This window comes from Sitodiplosis mosellana, unplaced genomic scaffold (genome assembly GCF_009176505.1).
Source record: "Sitodiplosis mosellana isolate CC-2019 unplaced genomic scaffold, AAFC_SMos_1.0 Smas_scaffold_6226, whole genome shotgun sequence".
NCBI classification, from domain to species: domain Eukaryota; kingdom Metazoa; phylum Arthropoda; class Insecta; order Diptera; family Cecidomyiidae; genus Sitodiplosis; species Sitodiplosis mosellana.
This window is the reverse complement of record NW_022601467.1, coordinates 17,205,539-17,224,557: the sequence shown is the minus strand read 5'-3', so window position 1 is coordinate 17,224,557 and position 19,019 is coordinate 17,205,539. Positions and strand designations below refer to the sequence as shown.

The 19,019-nt window shown below is 37.2% G+C and overlaps 1 protein-coding gene across 2 annotated transcripts in view; it reads left to right on the top strand.

Moving 5' to 3' along the window:
* Positions 1–13,121: 13,121 nt before the first annotated feature.
* The window catches only part of LOC129577776 (homeobox protein 5), an 18,214-nt gene continuing 12,316 nt past the window's right edge, over positions 13,122–19,019 (top strand). The window contains exons 1-2 of one of the 2 annotated variants that reach the window (XM_055465346.1): positions 13,122–13,941; positions 14,269–14,457. In XM_055465346.1, the coding sequence (XP_055321321.1) occupies positions 13,557–13,941; positions 14,269–14,457 (574 nt within the window). In that variant the 5' untranslated portion in view covers positions 13,122–13,556. The remainder of the gene's footprint in view (positions 13,942–14,268; positions 14,458–19,019) is intronic. The other variant, XM_055465347.1, reaches the window with a different exon arrangement.

Here is a 19,019-nt window from a genome sequence, read left to right as displayed (position 1 = left end):
TGTGTGTGTGTGTGTGTGACTGTCTGTTGAACAAGGAACGCTGAGCAAAAGAGAGCGCACATTGTGAGCACATTCGCATCGGCTGAATGGTGTGCATATTGCATATTTCAAAAGAATGGGAGTGAGAAGATGGGTTCAAAGGTGACAATGCTATTTTGCCAGTTTTATTTACGACCCCACAATTCGAATTCAACTCTAACCAAATATAGGTACAAACATTTGATTTTTGTTGGTGCTTCTGCCAGGTATAATATGCTGCCTTGGAATAATCTAACGACACGGGCAATGAAAAATGTGTGCACTTTTCGCACTGATGCAATCATAAATCAAAGGCAATCATCTATTGACAAATAAGTTATATATGAATTCAATTACATTTCACATTTTTGCATTTCGCTGGACGTTGTCGTCATCGTCACAGTCACCATTCATAATAATGCTTAGCCGAGTGTCTCTAGCTGCTGGTGATGCTGAAGCAAAAGCGAATACACAGAATGCAGAATAGAAAATAATCAACACGCTGCTGCGACAATCCAAATTCCAGCGTAACCAGCGAGAGATTTAGTGTTTATGCCATTATGGTGCTGCCCGGTCGAAATGGTCTTTGTGGAAGGGCGCGCGCACGCACACACTCACTCACTCTCTCTCTCTCTCTCTCTCTCACTCTCTCAGTCGCCGCGCTCGATCAAAGTGCACAATGAGATAAGTGAGTAGTGTGCAATTGCAATTAAGCATTTTAATCATTGTGTGCGAACGAGTCGCCCGACAGATAGAAGAATGACACCATGTGAATTATGTTTGGCAGTATGATGCAATTGGAGTGCCGCGCCGCGCTCGCGCGCGCTCATTGCATGTGTAATACAATTAGATTTACAACTTTCTATTAGATCGCGCAATGCATCGTATCGTATCGCCAAAGATTATTATTGTGGTGCATTCGGTTTGTATGCGTTCATTTCTTGTATATGCGTAAACAACAACAAGCAAGTGACATATGGAAAACACCAACTGTCCAATTACGTTTACACACACACACACACACACACACACCGTTAGCCCCGAAGGAGAGAAAGACAGGCAGAGAGTGTGAGCGAGCGAGCGAGTGTGCAGCGAGAAGAGAGCGTGTGATATGCGGTTTGAAATGGTCAACAGAGAAACGGTTAGCTAATGATTAGCCACTGCACTGGCCACTCATGGACTCATGCTAACAGTTTTTTGGACTTGGCAAAATCCAATTGTAACGCTGCCCACCTAATTTATTAGAAAATCAACAAGTGCTGCGGTTTACTATTAAGGTTGCACACCAAATTTCCCACGACCGTCTCACGTGTGTGCGTGTGCATTTCGTAAGTCGGTCGATTTCGCCACCGTTTCAATCCTTTTGAACTGAAAACAATAATAACGTTAATGGTACTCGTAGAAATACCTTATCACAAACACCAATACGTGAACTTTGCAACCAAATTCACAGAACTAGCTAACAGAATTCAATGTGAAGAAAAAAAACCAAGTTGTGAATTTCCAAAGCGAATCTTGCTCCTTTCTGTGTTCGAAATGAAGAACTGCTTCTTGTATTCAAACAGCACAGTCTCAAAAATTGGATAAATGAGCCGAAAACAAGGCGAAAATTAATAAATGAACTGTAAACAAGTCGCTTGAATCACATTATTAATCATTCGGCGCAAAAAACGAGAAAAATTACATTTTCACGTAATTCATTTTTTTCTCTTTCGATTCGTTCAATTTTTTCTTCTCGTCTGTTTGTTTCATGCCCCTCATAATAATGATGTTGATACTTTTCTATTGCCTTCCTAGCAATTTTTCTGAAAGTTTTATTATTTCCCGTCGACTATGAATGGACTCGATGGCATTGCATCGTAAGCGATGAAACGACCATATTTCATGGTGAATGTTTCTTAAATTGATTTTGCTGGTGATGGTGGCGGACGACCGCGGCGATGCTTTGATACTCAAGCTATATAATTGTACGAAAATACACCCGCACTCAAATTTAAACGATTTCTTTTTATGTATTTTTTTCTGATTTGTTTCCTTCCTTTTGTCCTTGTTTCGCACTCACTCTCTCGTTCCTTCTCTCTCCCACGCTCTCTCTCTCTCTCTCTTCTTGGTCTAGCAAAGAACTTTTTTGCCTTTAATATTTTCATTTCTTCCGTTTGTGCTGTGCAATGATTTAATTCCCTTTTCATTCCGTTCCTTTTCTCTCTCTCTCTCTCTCTCTCTCTCTCTCTCTCTCTCTCTCTCTCTCCGGTAGTTTTTGTTGCCTTTCGTGCATAATTTGAAGGAGGAGAGGGGCAGCGAATGGGAGTTCAAATTCGTTATCGAAAAAAGCACAACGGGCGATGCGAGACTATACATATGCAATCATATTCAGAATCCGTTTACGGGTTCATGTTATTTATTATGAACATCATTGGCGAATATCATGAAACGAAATGCTATTTACCTTTTTTCGATTTGCTGTTGTCGTTCGTCACGACCATAATCAATTTTTTGTTCGCAGTCGGATTGGGCTTCGGTCGCTCCATATTTTTTGTGTTTTTTTTTTTGTCGGGTGGGTTTGTTTGTTTCTGTATTTTTCTGCCACGGAAAAATCAACAATCAAAGATCATTTCTCGATGTGGGATTTTTTATTCCACGAACCAATGCATACCTCTACCATATACGGACAAAAATAAAAAAAAAATTGCAGCATTCATTCTTTTCCATTTTCCTCTACGTGTGATACGTGGAGAAAATATATGTTTTTGAAAGCACAACAACGAAAATTGAAAATTGAAAAATGAAAAAAAAAACTGAATGAATGAGTGAAAAAAGCAGATTGGACGGAGAGAAAAAATTAATCGGGAAGGCGATTTACATAGACCGCTTTAAATATTCGATCCAATGCAAATGTACCGATACGTGCTGCTACGTTACCGCACAGACACAGTGCACATATTCAGCATAGGTCTGTGTTTAATGCTTATAACATGATATGTTTTAATATAATGTTGTTATTACGGTTCACTTAAGCCGGAACTGGGAAAAAAAGAATCACAGAGAATGAGAGAAAAATCAAGGAAAATGAAATAAAAGCAAGCAAGCAGGCAGCAGCAGCAGCAGGAGTATCAGCACCGGCAAGCTTTAACCACCGACGTTGTGATTGCCGGGATATTGTCGAGGGGATGCACGCGATGGAGGTGGTGTATCGGTGACGGGGTCCAGGCCAAAATCTGGCTGCCAGAACAAAGATAGAAAGTCAATATGTATCGGCAACACAGACGTTCAATGTCATATACATGAATGCTCATTCGTGTGCATTTCACCGTTCGTCGGCAGATGGAAAAGTCAACCAAATCGCTCTTCGGCGAGAGAGCGAGAAGCCAACGAAGCAGCCAGCAAACATCGAAGCGAGAGACGTAACCATCAAAATATAAAATGTATATCTCTATATAAATATTGAGACCATTTTGCAAATGGGTAAAAGTGTGCGTGTGTATGTGCGCGCTGCTCACTCGCTCACACTTTGTATATGTGTTTGTATTTGCTGTGCGCCACCGAACTTTACGAACACTTGAAAAGCCAGGGAACAAAAGAAAATGATAAAAGATTAGTATCGGCGACATCTGGAAGCGACATCTTTCTCATCTCTCTCTTTTAATAAAATTTTCATCTTTATTATTATTATTAAGGGGGTGATAAAATAATTTATTGCCATTCTATTGAATTATAATTTGTGCGTTTTTCCTCTACTTTTCCGCTGCAAAAGAAACCGATGGCTCGAATGAAGAAACCGATGTTGCATTCACCGTTAGAAGCAGCAAAGGGCCAAACCAACTGCCGAACTATGTACATATACATTTCAATAATTTTTCAACGGAAGCAAAAGAGAGTGAGTGAAAGAGATCTGCTCTGTTCCGCACTATCCGCTGAACAATCGGACGCAGTGCACATTGAAAATTACATACAACACGACACTGTATTATTATAATATAATAATAAATTTTCCATAAATCGGCAATACATACTAATCGTAATTTTGTGCTAGCACATTTGATACGCTGCCGCTTCACTTTCCAGCCAATAAAAGTTATTACAGTACATAATAATCGAATTTGTAGTCGTTTTTATCGTTGTTTGTCGCTTTTTGTTCTGTTCTTTTTTATTCTCTCTCTATCGTTGAACCAATTTTGGCATAGCGAATTCTTGGCAATTATTAGATGACGGTTTTTCCATCCTTTTTCCATCCATTCATCATCCATTCTCATCTAATTAACTCAGAAAAACGTGTTATTCTGTCCATTTGGATTTCTAATCATTTCATAATCATTTACCGTTCTCCGATTGAATAATATGCTGATTTTAATTCCGGTTTAGAGCAAATCTATTGAACATTTACTGAATCATTTTGTGTGATATAAAATACACGGTCAGCACTTTATTTGCGTCATCATGACTCGGTAAATTGCTGCAACTCCTATGGAAATGTAAATAAAAAGAAAATCGGAAACGTCAACCGATGACCGCACTTAGCATTCGAAATTTCGCTAAATGATCTTTCTTTTGAAACAAACTCCCGACACCAGTTTTTTTTTCCATTATTACTTTTCAATGAACGACGGGATTTTCACATGAATCTCTTACTCACTCACTTCATTTATTTCTGTCTACAGATTCATCTATAATAATTTTCGTCAATTACGCTTGGCGCATGTTACAATGATATCATCAATGGGAATGTTTATCATTTTTTCGTCTCTACTCTCGCACGTAAAGAGTCAATAACTTTTTCGAGTAAAGTTCGCGTGCATCAATCATGGGGTAAATCGCATCGTGCATCAACTTTCAAATATAGAAAGTTTCCATAAACACCGAATATAAAATACGATTCAAAGGAATTGGTATTTCTGGTGCTAACTTTGAAATGATAAAGAATTGAAAATATCAATGACGATATGCAAATGCTTGAAAGGTTTTAATGGACTAAGTTTTTGACATAAAATGCGTACAGAAAAGAATTGAATGTAGAAAATGAGTTGGCATTTCGAAAAGAACGAGTTCAACTTTCGACAGACTTTGTCAAAATATTCACGTTTTCTTGTGCATAGAATCTGTCATTTTTCAATGGAACTTCTGACGTTCCGGGTTAGTGAACGATTTTAATGTGCGAGAGATTTACCCCGTGCATTTGAACTCGAAATTGCCTGATAAAAACGGCTGAAGTCTATTTTCGCTTGAAATCACCAGTCATCAAATTTAATATCACCGTATCATCAATTGTTTTAAATTTACATTTCGAATGTTAAGTCGTCTGGCAAGCAAAAATAGACATTTACTATCAAATCATTGATCTCTGAGGAGAGACATGGGGATTTTTCTCCGTTCGGCTCAGTTCAGTTGTGCCGTGTTCTCTAGATTAATTGATATATTGAAACGAGAAAAATGTGGAATTGTTTTTTTTTTGTTTTCGTTCCTGTGATTTCCGATTTCGATGCTAGAAGCTAATGAAGCCCATGTACTGCTGCTAATGTTGTATTTGATACGGGAAAAAATTTCCATTGTTTAGCGAAAAAAAACCTGACGAATGACGTACATTTTTGCCTCGTGTATGTTTGTTGACAAACATTTGTCGTAAACATTGGCCCCACCGAAACGAAGGGCAACGGTTAGCATGTGCCCAAACGTAGTACTTCTATTATGTGACTTGCAGTGAGAGAGTGTTGCCATTTGTTGCGAAGTTGGAATTGGCTCAATTCGCATGCGCGCATTTTTTTTCTCTCTTCACTTTGTTCACATTAGAAGCAGAACAGTCCAGTGCATACTGCATTCCGTTTAGCTGAAGCAACAATTTGCGATAGTCATGGTCGTGGCGACGAACAAAAAAAAAGTCATAATTAATTTAATTCATATTTTACTCATTTTGATATATGTGGTTTGTTGCGTCAGCGTTGAATGCGTCGCAAAGGCGAGAGAAAGAGAGATAGAAATGAAAGAGTAGCAGCACGTGTTAAAAAGTTTTTTTTTGTTGAATGTTTGTTAAATTGGCGATTTTATAATTACTAGAATTAAATTCGCGTCATAAATATTGACGATGCTGGTGCAGGTCACTTTGTACTCACAAAGATGTTTGCTGCGAGGTAACAGCAAGCATCTGTATGGGATAAACGTATGTGTAATATGCATTTAATTTGTTTATTGTTCCATAGCTGAAAATCGGAAATTGAGCGTTTATGCAGCGTAATGTAAACAATGATTCTACATTCAATAGCTATTGCCTATAGGCAATGACGTCATATTTATTTCATGTATCTCTTTAATGAAATGCACACAAAACATCACACCAAAATATTCAAATGTGTTTTACTACAAAACACGGCGATAATTTCGACGAACGTGTAACAAATATCATTTAATAAGATGACTAAATAAATTAGAAAAACCCCTTTTTCCATTCAACCCGATTTGCCTTCGATGTACTCGCGTCACATCGGTGCATAAGCGGAATTGTTCGAGAAATGGAACGAGATATGCAGACACTTAACAAAAGTCATATAATTTATGATGGAAAATTTGTGTTTTGGAAAACAAATTGTGTAATGTGCAATGTGTTGGTACGAAAGGAGAGAGAGATAGAGTGCCGCTTCATCACAATGCAAGGGAATGGAATGAAAAGACTCAACGGCATATTATGCCTAAATAATTGACAAATTATTTTGGAATCACTCAAGTGTGGACTAATCATAAAATTTATGATTTGTAGTGATTTACAAATTCAAGAAATGATGGAATAAAAGAAATCCATAACAAAAAGGAGAGAGATGGAATGTTTGTTTGTTCGTTGTTGTTCAAAACAAGGGAAAAACTGCTTAGTTCTGGATTTTATTGCCTAACATTCTTTTTTTCTTCCTTCTTGCTCTTCATCTTTTTGACTTCTTTTGCGTCGCCGTCGCTCTATATTTTCCTTTCCAGTTTTCGCTTTCGTTTGCTTTTATCATAAAATTATGTATTTATGTTGATGTGATTGCCCTGTGAGTGCTTGACACAAAATCCAAAACCATTGCTGCTGATCCGGCAGTTTGACAGAGACCAGTATTCCGTGTTCCGTGAGTTTCATAACAAAAATAAAAACAGTGAAACAAAAAAAAAATCATATTAATCAAGTTCATTGCAAATCATTGGAATAATCGAAATGAATTCAATTTGTGTTGTTTAATGCAAATGAATTGCTTTCGTATGACAACACCCCAGATCCATTTATTTCATGTGCAACTGAGAATAATTGTTTGTTTGTTTGTTGATTTTTGTCGATGCTATTATGGTTACCCCGTACATCCGATATGTGCTTGTCGCTTCCCTTCCTCGTGATACAGGTATATAGGTGCCTAAAGGAGGTGAAACTTGAGTGAAATATATAATTTTGGTGTGTGATTAATTTTTCCTGTTAAAGTTTTTTCTTCCGCTTCTCTTTTTGATGCGCGTCTTTTCTCATGTCGGTGGCCGTAGTTAAGTCGATTTAACGCGACTTCATTGTTATTTGGAACACGTTTTAAAATTGTGCGCGCTCGCTCACTCAATTCACATCTCTGAATGTGATGTAAACATGAAGCGGACGTGTGATTTTCCTCAGCTATTTTACACACATCGTTTGCGTGTATGGCGAAAAGAGGAAGTCAGAGCAAGAGAATGAAAAAGAGCGCATAATCGAGCATTTGTTTGCTGCAATTTATCAAATTTAACACTTGAACAAACTTCTTGGAAAAACAAATTAAACTTTTTACATTATTCACACATTCATTTAGCATGGTTTAAAATCATTGGTACTGCCACTAAATCAATGCTCTCTCTCTCTCGATGTGTGTGTGTGTGTGTGCCACGTCAAATGTGCGAGTTTGGAGCTTGAGTCAATAGCTTTTTGTTGTTTTTTTCAATTGTGTCCCAGTTTTAATTGCATATCAAATTGGGATAAAGGTGTTTTTTAGGATGATGAAGGGGCGAAAAGTTATGGGCTGCGCCAAAGTATTGCGGAAAAATGTTTTCGCTTGAAAAGCCGAAGAAAGAGAGAGAGAGGGGGGGAAGTGATAAATTCAAAAGCCTCTTATTGACACACTCTCCTCATCCAAAATCAATTCAATGCTACTTATATTTTTATTCGGTATTATGACGTTGCTGCCGTCCGTAAACATTTGAATCTGTAATTTTTGCTTTGGTTCGGCTTCCTGATCGAAATTTATGCTCTAATTGCCTTAATTTATGGGCCACAGACGACCGAGAAGAGGATTTTCCTCGATTTTTGCGCATCATATTTTTGTTTTATATATTATGTATATGGTACCATGGAATTTATTTACGGGAGGCACTTCAGTGGGTGTGTGTATGCGATCGCTCGTTCGCTTGCTCAGTGCTCCAAATTGCAAATATATATACGAAGAACATAAGTCCATATCATTAATAATTTATATCATCATTATTATTATTATCATCATAAAACATTTATAACTTTAAGCCAACTTTGCTTACGAAAAACGAACAAGTCATAATTTGCTGCTTTCAGTAGTGCTTATGCTCGTGTCGTTTTGCTGTTGTTGCTGCTGCCGTTGTTGCTGTTGTTGCTGTTCGTACGCATTTCCATGCACATGTATTGCTGCGATGGCAGTGTGCTTAAGAACTTTTGCTGCAATTTAAACTGTTTGGATGTTTTGAGCTCAAGTTCATATTCGGTGTGATTTTAAATATTTCGGTGTGCGAAATCACTTGCACACACACCCGCACCAACTGAAGACGAACACACGGGATGTTGGAGCGAGCGAGCGAGCGAAACAGAAGCACATAAATAGAAAATGCTGAAATATTTGTCTGCATTATGATGAGTTTGAAAGCGATATGCTGACGTTCTATTATTTCCTTTTTGCGTCGATTCTTCGCTTATTACTTTTATTATGATTATGATTTTTTCTGCCATTCACTTCGGGGTGCTCGTTTCGGCTGATGATTTTGATTTCTCTCTTCTTTCTTGCTTTTTTTTTGTTCGGTCTTTGGTGTTGTATTTTATGTGGACGTGCCGAGTGTAAATTTTATTTACGTGGATGTTGTGAGTATTTTCCATTTGGCGGCGAGAAACTAAAGCACAAAAAAAAGCACAGCCGAAGAAAGCGTATCGGTGTAGCGCTTATTCCATTTGCTAATAAATAGATTCTGTGTGTGTGCTCCGAAGAACGGTGCAAAGAATATTTGGTTCGGAAACGGAAAATTGTAAAATCTCTTGCATAGCAGCAGCAAAAGATGTAACGGCAGCAGCAGCCGTAGCAGCAGTTACAAACGCTGAAACGGTAACGGCATTACAACAACATCGTAAAAAACATATTATTCAGACAATCGAGCTGTCAGTTACATTCGTACACACACATATATTTTTGTCCCTTTTGTATGCCCTCTGCGCTCAAATCTACAAATACTATTATCTTCGAACTTGGTTCTTTCGTGGCGGTGGCTGGCTCGCTTTTTTTTTATCGTATACATATATATATATATATAAACATATTTTATTTTTGGTCGCTGGTGGTGGTGGTGGTGCTGCTGCTGCTGTTGTTAACCCCCTTGCCTTAAGTCGAGTGCCGTGTGCTCTATTTTTACTCACCATTTCGTCCGTTCGCTTCGGAAACCTGGATCAATATGGAGAGAAAATTTCGGGTCGTCTGTGGTAAACATTCACATTTCATTTTTGCCGCTTTTTGCATACATGATAAATGTATGGGAGCAAGAGAAAAACCGAAAATATTGCATAAAATATTATCCATGCTGAAAATTGAGTGGCAACGTTTTAGTATGGCTATGCCATTTACATAATCCTTGTCATTTTCTTCTCGACGATTTTCTTTCTTTCTTCTTCTTCTTTCTCACAAACATGAATTAGCACACAAAAACCAATACACATGCTGAAAGGTTGATCCCTGTGTAATCCATTTATTTATCACTCTAGAGCAGGTATCAAGTATATGACCTGCGGAATGGGAAAGAAGAAAAAAAGTCATGAAATTAACCAAAGAACAATCAAAATCGGAGAGTTTGAATGAGTTCAAGTGTTTTTTACTTTTCCGCACACGAAGTGTGTGAGAAAAGTATAGCGATCGACGTGATAAAAAGTGTGCTAATTTTTGTTGTGTCCACGATAACTTTCGAACCGCTCAAGCGATTTCGCTCAAATTTGGCCAGGAGTCACAATTAGTAAATATCTTGGATGTATCAAAAGTTGGGCCAAATTGGACCAGTTCATCTGGTATTTTTGGGACATCATAGAAAATCACCCAAGGGTCCCCCCTTGGATTATGTCGAGAAAAAAAATGTCTTCTTTCATCAACCTAGAGTGGATTGTTGTATCGTTCTCACATAGTTTTATAATATTAGGCAGTGTTAAATGGTTTATAACATGATGGCCGACCATGATGGCCCAAAAACTACGATTTTTGGTTGTGTCCACGATAACTTTCGAACCGCTTAAACGATTTCGCTCAAATTTGGCCAGGCGTCACTATTGGTAAATACCTTGGATGTATCAAAAGTTGGGCCAAATTGGGCTAATTCATCTGGTAATTTTCGGATGTCATAGAATTTCACCCAAGGGGGGACCCTTGGATTTTTTTGAATTTTTTTTTTTCTTGTCATCATTTTTGATTTGTTTTAACACGATTTTATCATGTTAATCCGTGTTAAATGATTTATAACACGATGGCCGACCATGATTGACTTTTTTTCTATATTTTTTTGAATTTTTTCTTCTTCATCAACCTAGAGTGGATTGTATCCATTCCATTTTCAGGCTTTTTTAGGTGATTTTTTTATCGTTAGTCGCGGTTAAATAATTATTCAATCATAGTGGTTTTTTGAAAAAAAAATTCAATAAATCTCTTTGAAAATGCTCCCATCAACTTTAAAAAAAATACTTGTGCGGAAAAGTCCGTTTTACGCTCGTAAAACTTTTTATTTTTCTGTGTCCTCCTTCAAAAATGAAAAAGCAAGCTAGAACAAAATATAAATAAAGCGATCAAATCCATTCGATCATCGTTTCGATCAATTCGCCTTTTGTTCCAAATCAAAATTCACTTCACATTCGATTTGTTTTTGTTCCCTTCGGTTTCGTGGAAAATCATTTGGTCGTCTCGAACACACTCAAAACTCGCAAATCGCATTCCATAACGTGGTGTTTATCATTATTATCGCATTCTTGAGGCAATCCACATTGAAAATTGTTTATAAATCAATTCGATATTTCCGATGGGAAACGAGCAAAAAATTGAAATCGATAATCATAAACAAGTTTTTTTTTTATCACCACTTATTCAATCACAACGCAATGTGACATTCAACGTGATGATGGTTGGTGACTAGCAAATGGGGCCATTGAAATATGAAAATTAAATAAAAATGGAGAAAAGCAGATAATGGGAAAATTTTCCCGAAAAAAAGGCAAAGCAATAAAACATTCGGTTTTATTTCGAAATAGGAATATTTGGTATGGTTCTCATTTTTTTTTCTCACTCTTTCTCTCTTTCCCTGCTGCTGTTCTCGTACCCGAGCAATAGCAACGACGACGACGACGACGGTGGCAGCAACAGCAGCCGTAGCAGCAATTTGCTCTCGACAGCAAATACGCCACGAGTCAATTTAACCACGCCTCTTCGGCAGAAATCTCCCGAAATAGAATTTATGCTCGACGAACAGTGTGTGTTTGTGTGTCTCAGTGGTTCGATTCGGTGGCATAACAATATATGTACATCCATGCTCACTGCGATTTTGCCATGGTTTGTGCATGTGTGTGTGCGCGCGCTTTACCCTCTCTATTTTAGGGGCGCATTTCATCGTTTCCTCCGATGCAAACTTGTGATTCGTGGCTGTGTATGTGGCTTGTATAGCTTTCATCGGCGATCATCATCATCGTCGTTGTCCTCGTCTCTACACGAACACGACAAATATGCACCATGATTTCTGTTTTCATTGCAACAATTCTAATCGGAATTCATTCCTTTTTATTGGCTTTTCATTCCTTGGCTGCGCTTGCAGTCTGAAACTTGGATTTCTTCACTTTTGATGAGATTTTATTGGAATTTATCGCGATTTAGCAATCGCTTATTTGGCATTCGGTTTTCTTCGAATTCAATCAATTTCGGAGCTTGAGGTTGAGTGATAAACTTCCGAAGTGGACATTTTGTCTTTCCTTCTATTTTGAATCTTGTATATATTGATCAAGATAAGGGATGATTGAGACATTTCCAATGATTGGTTTAGTTGTGCCTTGGCATCAAACGACAACTTGTCAATTTTCAGCAAAAGAATTTGCCATTATGTAGTCAGAGCGTATTATAATTGGCAAAAGCATATGAGTGCATAGCTCAACATTTCAAACGTAAGAAGACACACATAAGCGATTCGAATACAAACACGCGCCGGCCGAAATGAGACGAGAAGACAGAGAGCGAGCACAAAACATTCCACTTAAGTGAAATAAAAAGGTAGGAAAAATAAGGGTGGGTTTTATGTATATATCGATCTCTATACCGTGCTCTTCATCCAATTTATTCGGCCGAAAGAGCGAGAGCTGACGAATATCATATTCAAAAGGCATGAATCCGTATGCTTTAGCCTTCTCTCTTCATCTCCACTACGTTCGCTCTGGCCTTTTTTTCTCGTTTCTCTGTGTGTATATTTCATAAAACTCTGGTAATAATAATACAGCAGAAACAGGCAATAATCGTCATAGATGCTGCTGCAGCATAAATAAAAATGATTCGAATGGGGTGCTCGTCTCTGTGCCTCTCGCATATGTGGTGTCTGTGTATGTGTCTCTCTGTGTGTGTACGTATTCGAGAGAAGTACACCACTGGATGATTGAGTTGAATGGATAAAAGGCAAAGTAGGAACAGCACCAAAAAAAAATAACAGCAATACACAAACACTCATATACACACACACACATACAACCATACTTCGGCTCAATCAACACATTCGCAATCTGTGAAATCTCCCCGCAGAGCAACCACCTTTTTGATATCATCATCGTCGTCATCATCGTATGTGCTCGACATAATTTTATTTGAAACGTTTTGGTAACGCGTTTCAGTAGAACGGATGATGTCGTATTGGTTACACGTCGTTCGACCCTCTCGTGCATTTTATCTCTCATGGTTTTTCGGTTTCCGTTGCGAAAAATGAACTATTATTAACCAATTTGAATTGATCTCGAGTCGAGTGGTCGCTTTGCATTCGTCGCGTCGATGAAAAAAAGTTTTTCCAAAAGTTGAACTGTGATCGAACCATGTGCAAACTAATTGGATTTTAGTGAATTCCCAGAAAGAAAAATTATCAAATCAACTTTTATCTTGTTTTGTGTCCCGAAAAGATTTAAATGGATTTGCCGAAATAGTGTGAATCAGTGAATCTATTACACGTTTGAACTGAGACTTTGATTTCCAGCAATAAAAATTTAGTTTCCGTGTTTGGGTTGTTTCTTTCTTCATCGGTTTTTTTGCCTTTCGATCGATTCGGTGAAACAAAATTACGATAAGATGTCAACTGCATTTTTAGTGGATAACATTTTAAATGACAAAGAAGATCGTTCGGATTCAATAATTTCGGATACGGATTCAGATGCGACATCGGATTTAAAAGACTCGGTGTGCGGTTCACCCGAATCAAATGAAAATATCTCACCATCGCATCATTATTATCACCATCATCATATACATCAACAAGCATCCGGTAATACAAGCGCCCAACTCTCGGAAACATTACTACGAACATACAACACCATGATACGGAGCAGTGATTGTGCCACATCGGATGACCATTCGGACGATGCAAGCAATCACTTCATCGAAATGTGTTGTACAAAGTGCGGTCACTTTCAGCAATTAAACAAAACGCGTAGCAACAACGGTACAAATGGCAGTGGTACGAAATGCATTCAAACTCAAATACTATATCTTTAAGTTGGCCAAAACATTGTTTCGAAATGCTCGATCGGAATTTGTGCATTGATTGAATTTGGGTTTCGAGAGTTTGCAAAATGATTTTAGAAAGTCCGAGTCGACAAATTCTGAGATTTAAATCGAAGAAAAAGCCTGTTCAATCGAAAAATCAACGCTAAATTTTTGATTTTCCATTTCTGATACTCTTTCTGCTCGAATGCCATCTTCAATCCTGCGATCAGATTGGCGCGATGTCAATGTTTTGCTTACTTAAAGATTTTCTCCCCTTTTTTTTGTTCGGTGCCATTAGGTAGTGACGATAATAATGCCGATATCGATACCGATTTCAAGTGTGATAAATGTGACAGCAATGAAGGTGTTATTAGTAGCCAAAAGGAAACCACAACCACGATTTTAAAGGACAATGCAAAACCCATATTAAAATTTAGTGTGTCAGCGATTTTAGGTGATAAAAAGGAATGTGCCAGAGTTAGACACGGTAAGCATACAACCACTTGAAATGTCTTCATTTTTCGCTTTCGTCTTTAATTGAGGTTTGGCTTTTCGATTTGGTTTTGAGCTGACACGGATTTAATGCAAGTTCGAAGGTTAGTTCATAAGTGGTATTTCGGCTTATGATCAGCAAAATGAACTAAACTATAAGTACAAAAAAAATCCGTTATGATTTTGATTCCGTGAAGTGTAAGGAGCTTCATTGCATCAATCCTTTCATCGTTTTTAATGAAACAAAACTAAAAAAAAACGCAAGTTGATTGTACTTTTTGGGGTCAAGTTTCAATAAATTAATGAAAAAGTATGAGCAGTTGTGTAATTTTAGTCCTCCTTATTTCAAACTCCGCAAAAAAAAACTGGTCAATTGCAAAAAGAAACGTTTTAATCACTACCATTGATGAGATGTCCATTCTTCTACTGGTCAATTTTACTTCTCAAATCCTCCTAAACATTTGAACTTTTAATCGTTTTTTATTCGAATCGAAAATCTAAAGCAAATTCCAAGTCAACTCGATGTATAATATTGAATTAAATAAAACGGGTGGATTTAAAACTCTCGTTAAAATTCAAATACGTTCGTATCATCTGTCACCGTCTAAAATGCGACAGTTTAAATTTCAAATGTTTTTGGTAGAAAATAAAGAAATTAAAAAATGCAACATGATCTCCCTAGAAAGGGAATAGTTTGAATACAAATTGAGCTTTGAATATAAACGAGTTGGATGAGTTCATTGCGTATTTGTTGCCATCGTCGAGTCTAAGTCTTTCGGTTGCCAATTACCGTTACAACGAATGCAATAAATAAATTCCATTTTCAATGCGAGAGCATCAACTACAAATGCAATGCATGTATGCGATGGAACGACCGCAAACCAAAAACTGTCGACCACGTAACAGACAAAAAGCCAAACGAGTAAAAAACAAACTATGAAAATAAACCTAGTTGATCCGAAACAATAACAATTCGAAAATTGAAATAAAAACAACAGAACCAAACAAATAGGCTGTTTTTTATGCATTGGGAAAAGCAAGCAGACGCATATACTGGGAGATCTTTTGTCGACGGTCTTCAACACTGCGACTCTGTCGATCCTTAACAAAAACAGAGGCGTTTTCATGACAATAAATTTTATAACGATTATTAGAGTTCGCAGTGCGCAACCGAACGAGGAAGATAGAACTCGAAGCTGAAAAAAAAAACGAAACAACAAAATTTTCACAATAATGAAATGAATGTTTAAAAAACGACAAACATAAACAACAATCAATTGGGATACATTAATTTTCGAGCATGTTGGGTTGGTTTGAACAAAGCCATACCATGTGCTGTTCGGTATACGTACACATTCACGGTAGTAACAAATGCATAAGATTTGCGCGTTTGCATTTGAAATAAAAAAAAACCCTGCCAAATGCAATCAAACAAGCCGACTGAAGACGACTCTGTCGATGATGAAAATAATGAAATGTTGCTGATCCATTGTGTTGCGTTTGAATTGCTGTATGTGCGTGCGTGTGTAAGCTAGATAAAGCCGGTACAAAGCCCACAAGTAGGCTGTAAAAACATAAATAATTTGTGTGATCATGTGCTTAAACGTTGATGCGTATTTAATTCACGTTCAAATCCTCGGTTAGTTCATCATTCTATCATATTTTTTTTCTCGTCGCTGTGCCGTTTCTTTTAGAATTGATGATCCTTTTTACTAGAACATTATGAATGTTTTCTTTCGAACAAGGTTCATATTGCCTAAAGTAGAATTTCCGTACTTATTTCAGCATTTGCTCGTTGCAAACACAGAGAAGGCGCAAAAAGAGCAGAAAAATCGTTTTTTTAGAGAAATAAAAAGAGAGAATTGCCCCTGGATTTAAATTCAGTTAGAAAAGCAATTTCATAATCCATACACATTAAAGTTTCGTTATACCGCACACGCAGATTCACAAATAAACGCACTGCCGTTTCAGGTACATACATTGTTGTGCAAACGTTCACCGTTCATAATCTTGTGAATTTATTGATACATCGTTATTGATGTCTTTTAATAGCTACTTTTTATTGTTTGCAACACACAGCCCAACGGTGAATACTTATTAATAATCGAATAAAAAAATAGCAGCAACAGAAATAAATGTTTTATTATTGTTGAAGAATCGCATTTTTTTGGGGTGATTTTGGCTTGTTTTTTTTTATTCTTTGCACATCGACTACATTACTTAATGCCACACTCTTCGAATAGTTTTATTGTGTGGAATTTTGTGTTCACACAGAATTTCATTAGTTTCTGGGACGGACGGCACACGCGATTTATGTAAAAATACGACATTCAATCAATATTGTTTGTGATTTATCGATGCCAAAAATTGTGTGATTTTTTACGAGAAAAAAGTGGGTTCTTTTCGGTTTGAAATTCACATGAATATCGGGCCATACAAACCGTAGTTGAATACGCCAGATTCTAATTGCAAGTTATGCCATTTTTCACAATCCATTTATTGACGTATCAATTAAAATGATGAATATGATCAATTTTTGGATTATGCATCATTTTAATTAACACCTCGAAATGTGCCAAATCTGCGAAAAACGTCCACTATGACGTTATGAAATTGCGACAAAACGGAGACAACAACTTCAAAGTTCATTTTTTCAGTTGGCTAAAAATAGCATATTGAGTTTGTGTATATTTTTTTGTCTGACTTTTGACTACGTAATTCAAAATATTTTTTTTTTCGAGTACGGTATTTTAAATGACTTTAACTGAGCTAGCAAATTCAATTTGTTTGACACTTTATTACGATCGAGTTTGACAAACAATGCATTGCCAGCACAAATGCTTCCCCGGTTATTTTTCGATGTTGTTGTTGTCTTCATTTAGTTTTGTGCTTACTAAGATTTTCTAATAAATTTTGATGTTTACATATTCGTTGAACATTTTGGTGTCATGATGACACTGTCATCATATGCAATCAACTTTTAAAAATTGAAATTACAATCGATTTACGGAAACGACAAAGTTTATCAAGCAATCACGTTCAATTTAGTGTCATCTGTGTGCTGTTTTATGGCAAAATAGAAAAAAAAAATTTAATGAGAGAAGCGGACCAAAGTGAAGGAATAAAAAAAATTGCTCCCAAATGTTGATCACGTTTTTATGCTGCACATAAAACTGGAATGTGGATGAAACTTCTCACATGTCAACTTAGTTTTATCTGGCTCAAATGGGCCACTTTGAAAACATTTTCGAAAAGAAGCAACGGAAAAAAAAGCGGTGAAGTAAAACGGTGCTGTTGTAATTTTGTGAGTCAATAAAAAAGAATGAAAAAGAACGAGCGAGCGAGAGAGGAGAGTGATTCAATGTGTTTCGATGGGCGCTGGAGTTCATAGATCGGAAAAGGTGTCCATTAAAGTGGCAAGTGTGTTTAATGTCGATTTGAATCTCATTGAATGTTAACGAGATTGATGTGGAGCCAAATGCATCGCTCGTCCCGTCGTGGTGTTGTAAACGGAACGGAACCAACCCATCAAAAATCGACCGAATAAAACTACCAACAAAAGCTTAACGACAGAATCAATGAGTGCTGGCAATATAGAGGCAATCACCATCACATTTTTTCTCGCTCTCTATCGCTATTTTTTTCCAGGGGCTTTTGGAGCCTTTTGGATTTCTTGGCCGATCAAATTTCCGATTTGCACATCGTACGATGGTTGGTAAAGTGGACAATTACATTTTATTGAACCCTAAACACAAACTTTGCTTTTTCTTCGAATTTTTTTGACACTCTAATCGACTTTCGTTTTTAAAGAGCGGAATCAAAAAGTTGTCGAAACATTTATGGAAAAACCCCAATCGAACGATTAAAAGAAATGTTGATTCAATATTTATGATATCAGCAGAAAATCGAATGAAAAACAAAAATAAACAAGCAATATCACAATTGAAATGTACAGTGAAACAATGTGCGCAAATTGAATAATTTCGAATCGAACAAGTTTATCTGTTGCGCGATGAAAATTTATAGCAGCCTTGTATTGTTAATGGATCAATCGGCTTTTGTTCGCGCGCCTAACGAAAATTGTAAACAAATATTATTTATTATTATCAGATGCTGATAATTGTTGGCACGCGTGGCGGGCGCATGGCGCACGTTGATTTCGAATATTGCAATCGCACTCACAATTGTGTTATTATGTTTAATTATTTGTCGGTATGAAAATTTTCATTCAACTATTATTAAGAGCTGGAGCGTCGATAGAGCGAGAGAGCGAGAGAGCGAGAGAGGGACTAAGAAAGAGTGGTGTGAGTAAGTGAGAGTGTTAATAATCCGTTCATCTATTGCATATATTAAAGGCTGTTTGAGGCGGCTCATATGTTGAATGCCATCGAGTGTTACGATGATGCGTCGCACACAACAACAAAAGGTCCCAAAACGCACATGAATTTTGCACATTCAATAAATGATGAGCCCACAACTCTCTCTCTCTCTCTCTCTCTCTCTCTCTCTCTCTCTCTCTCTCTCTCTCTCTCTCTCTCTCTCTCTCTCTCTCTCTGA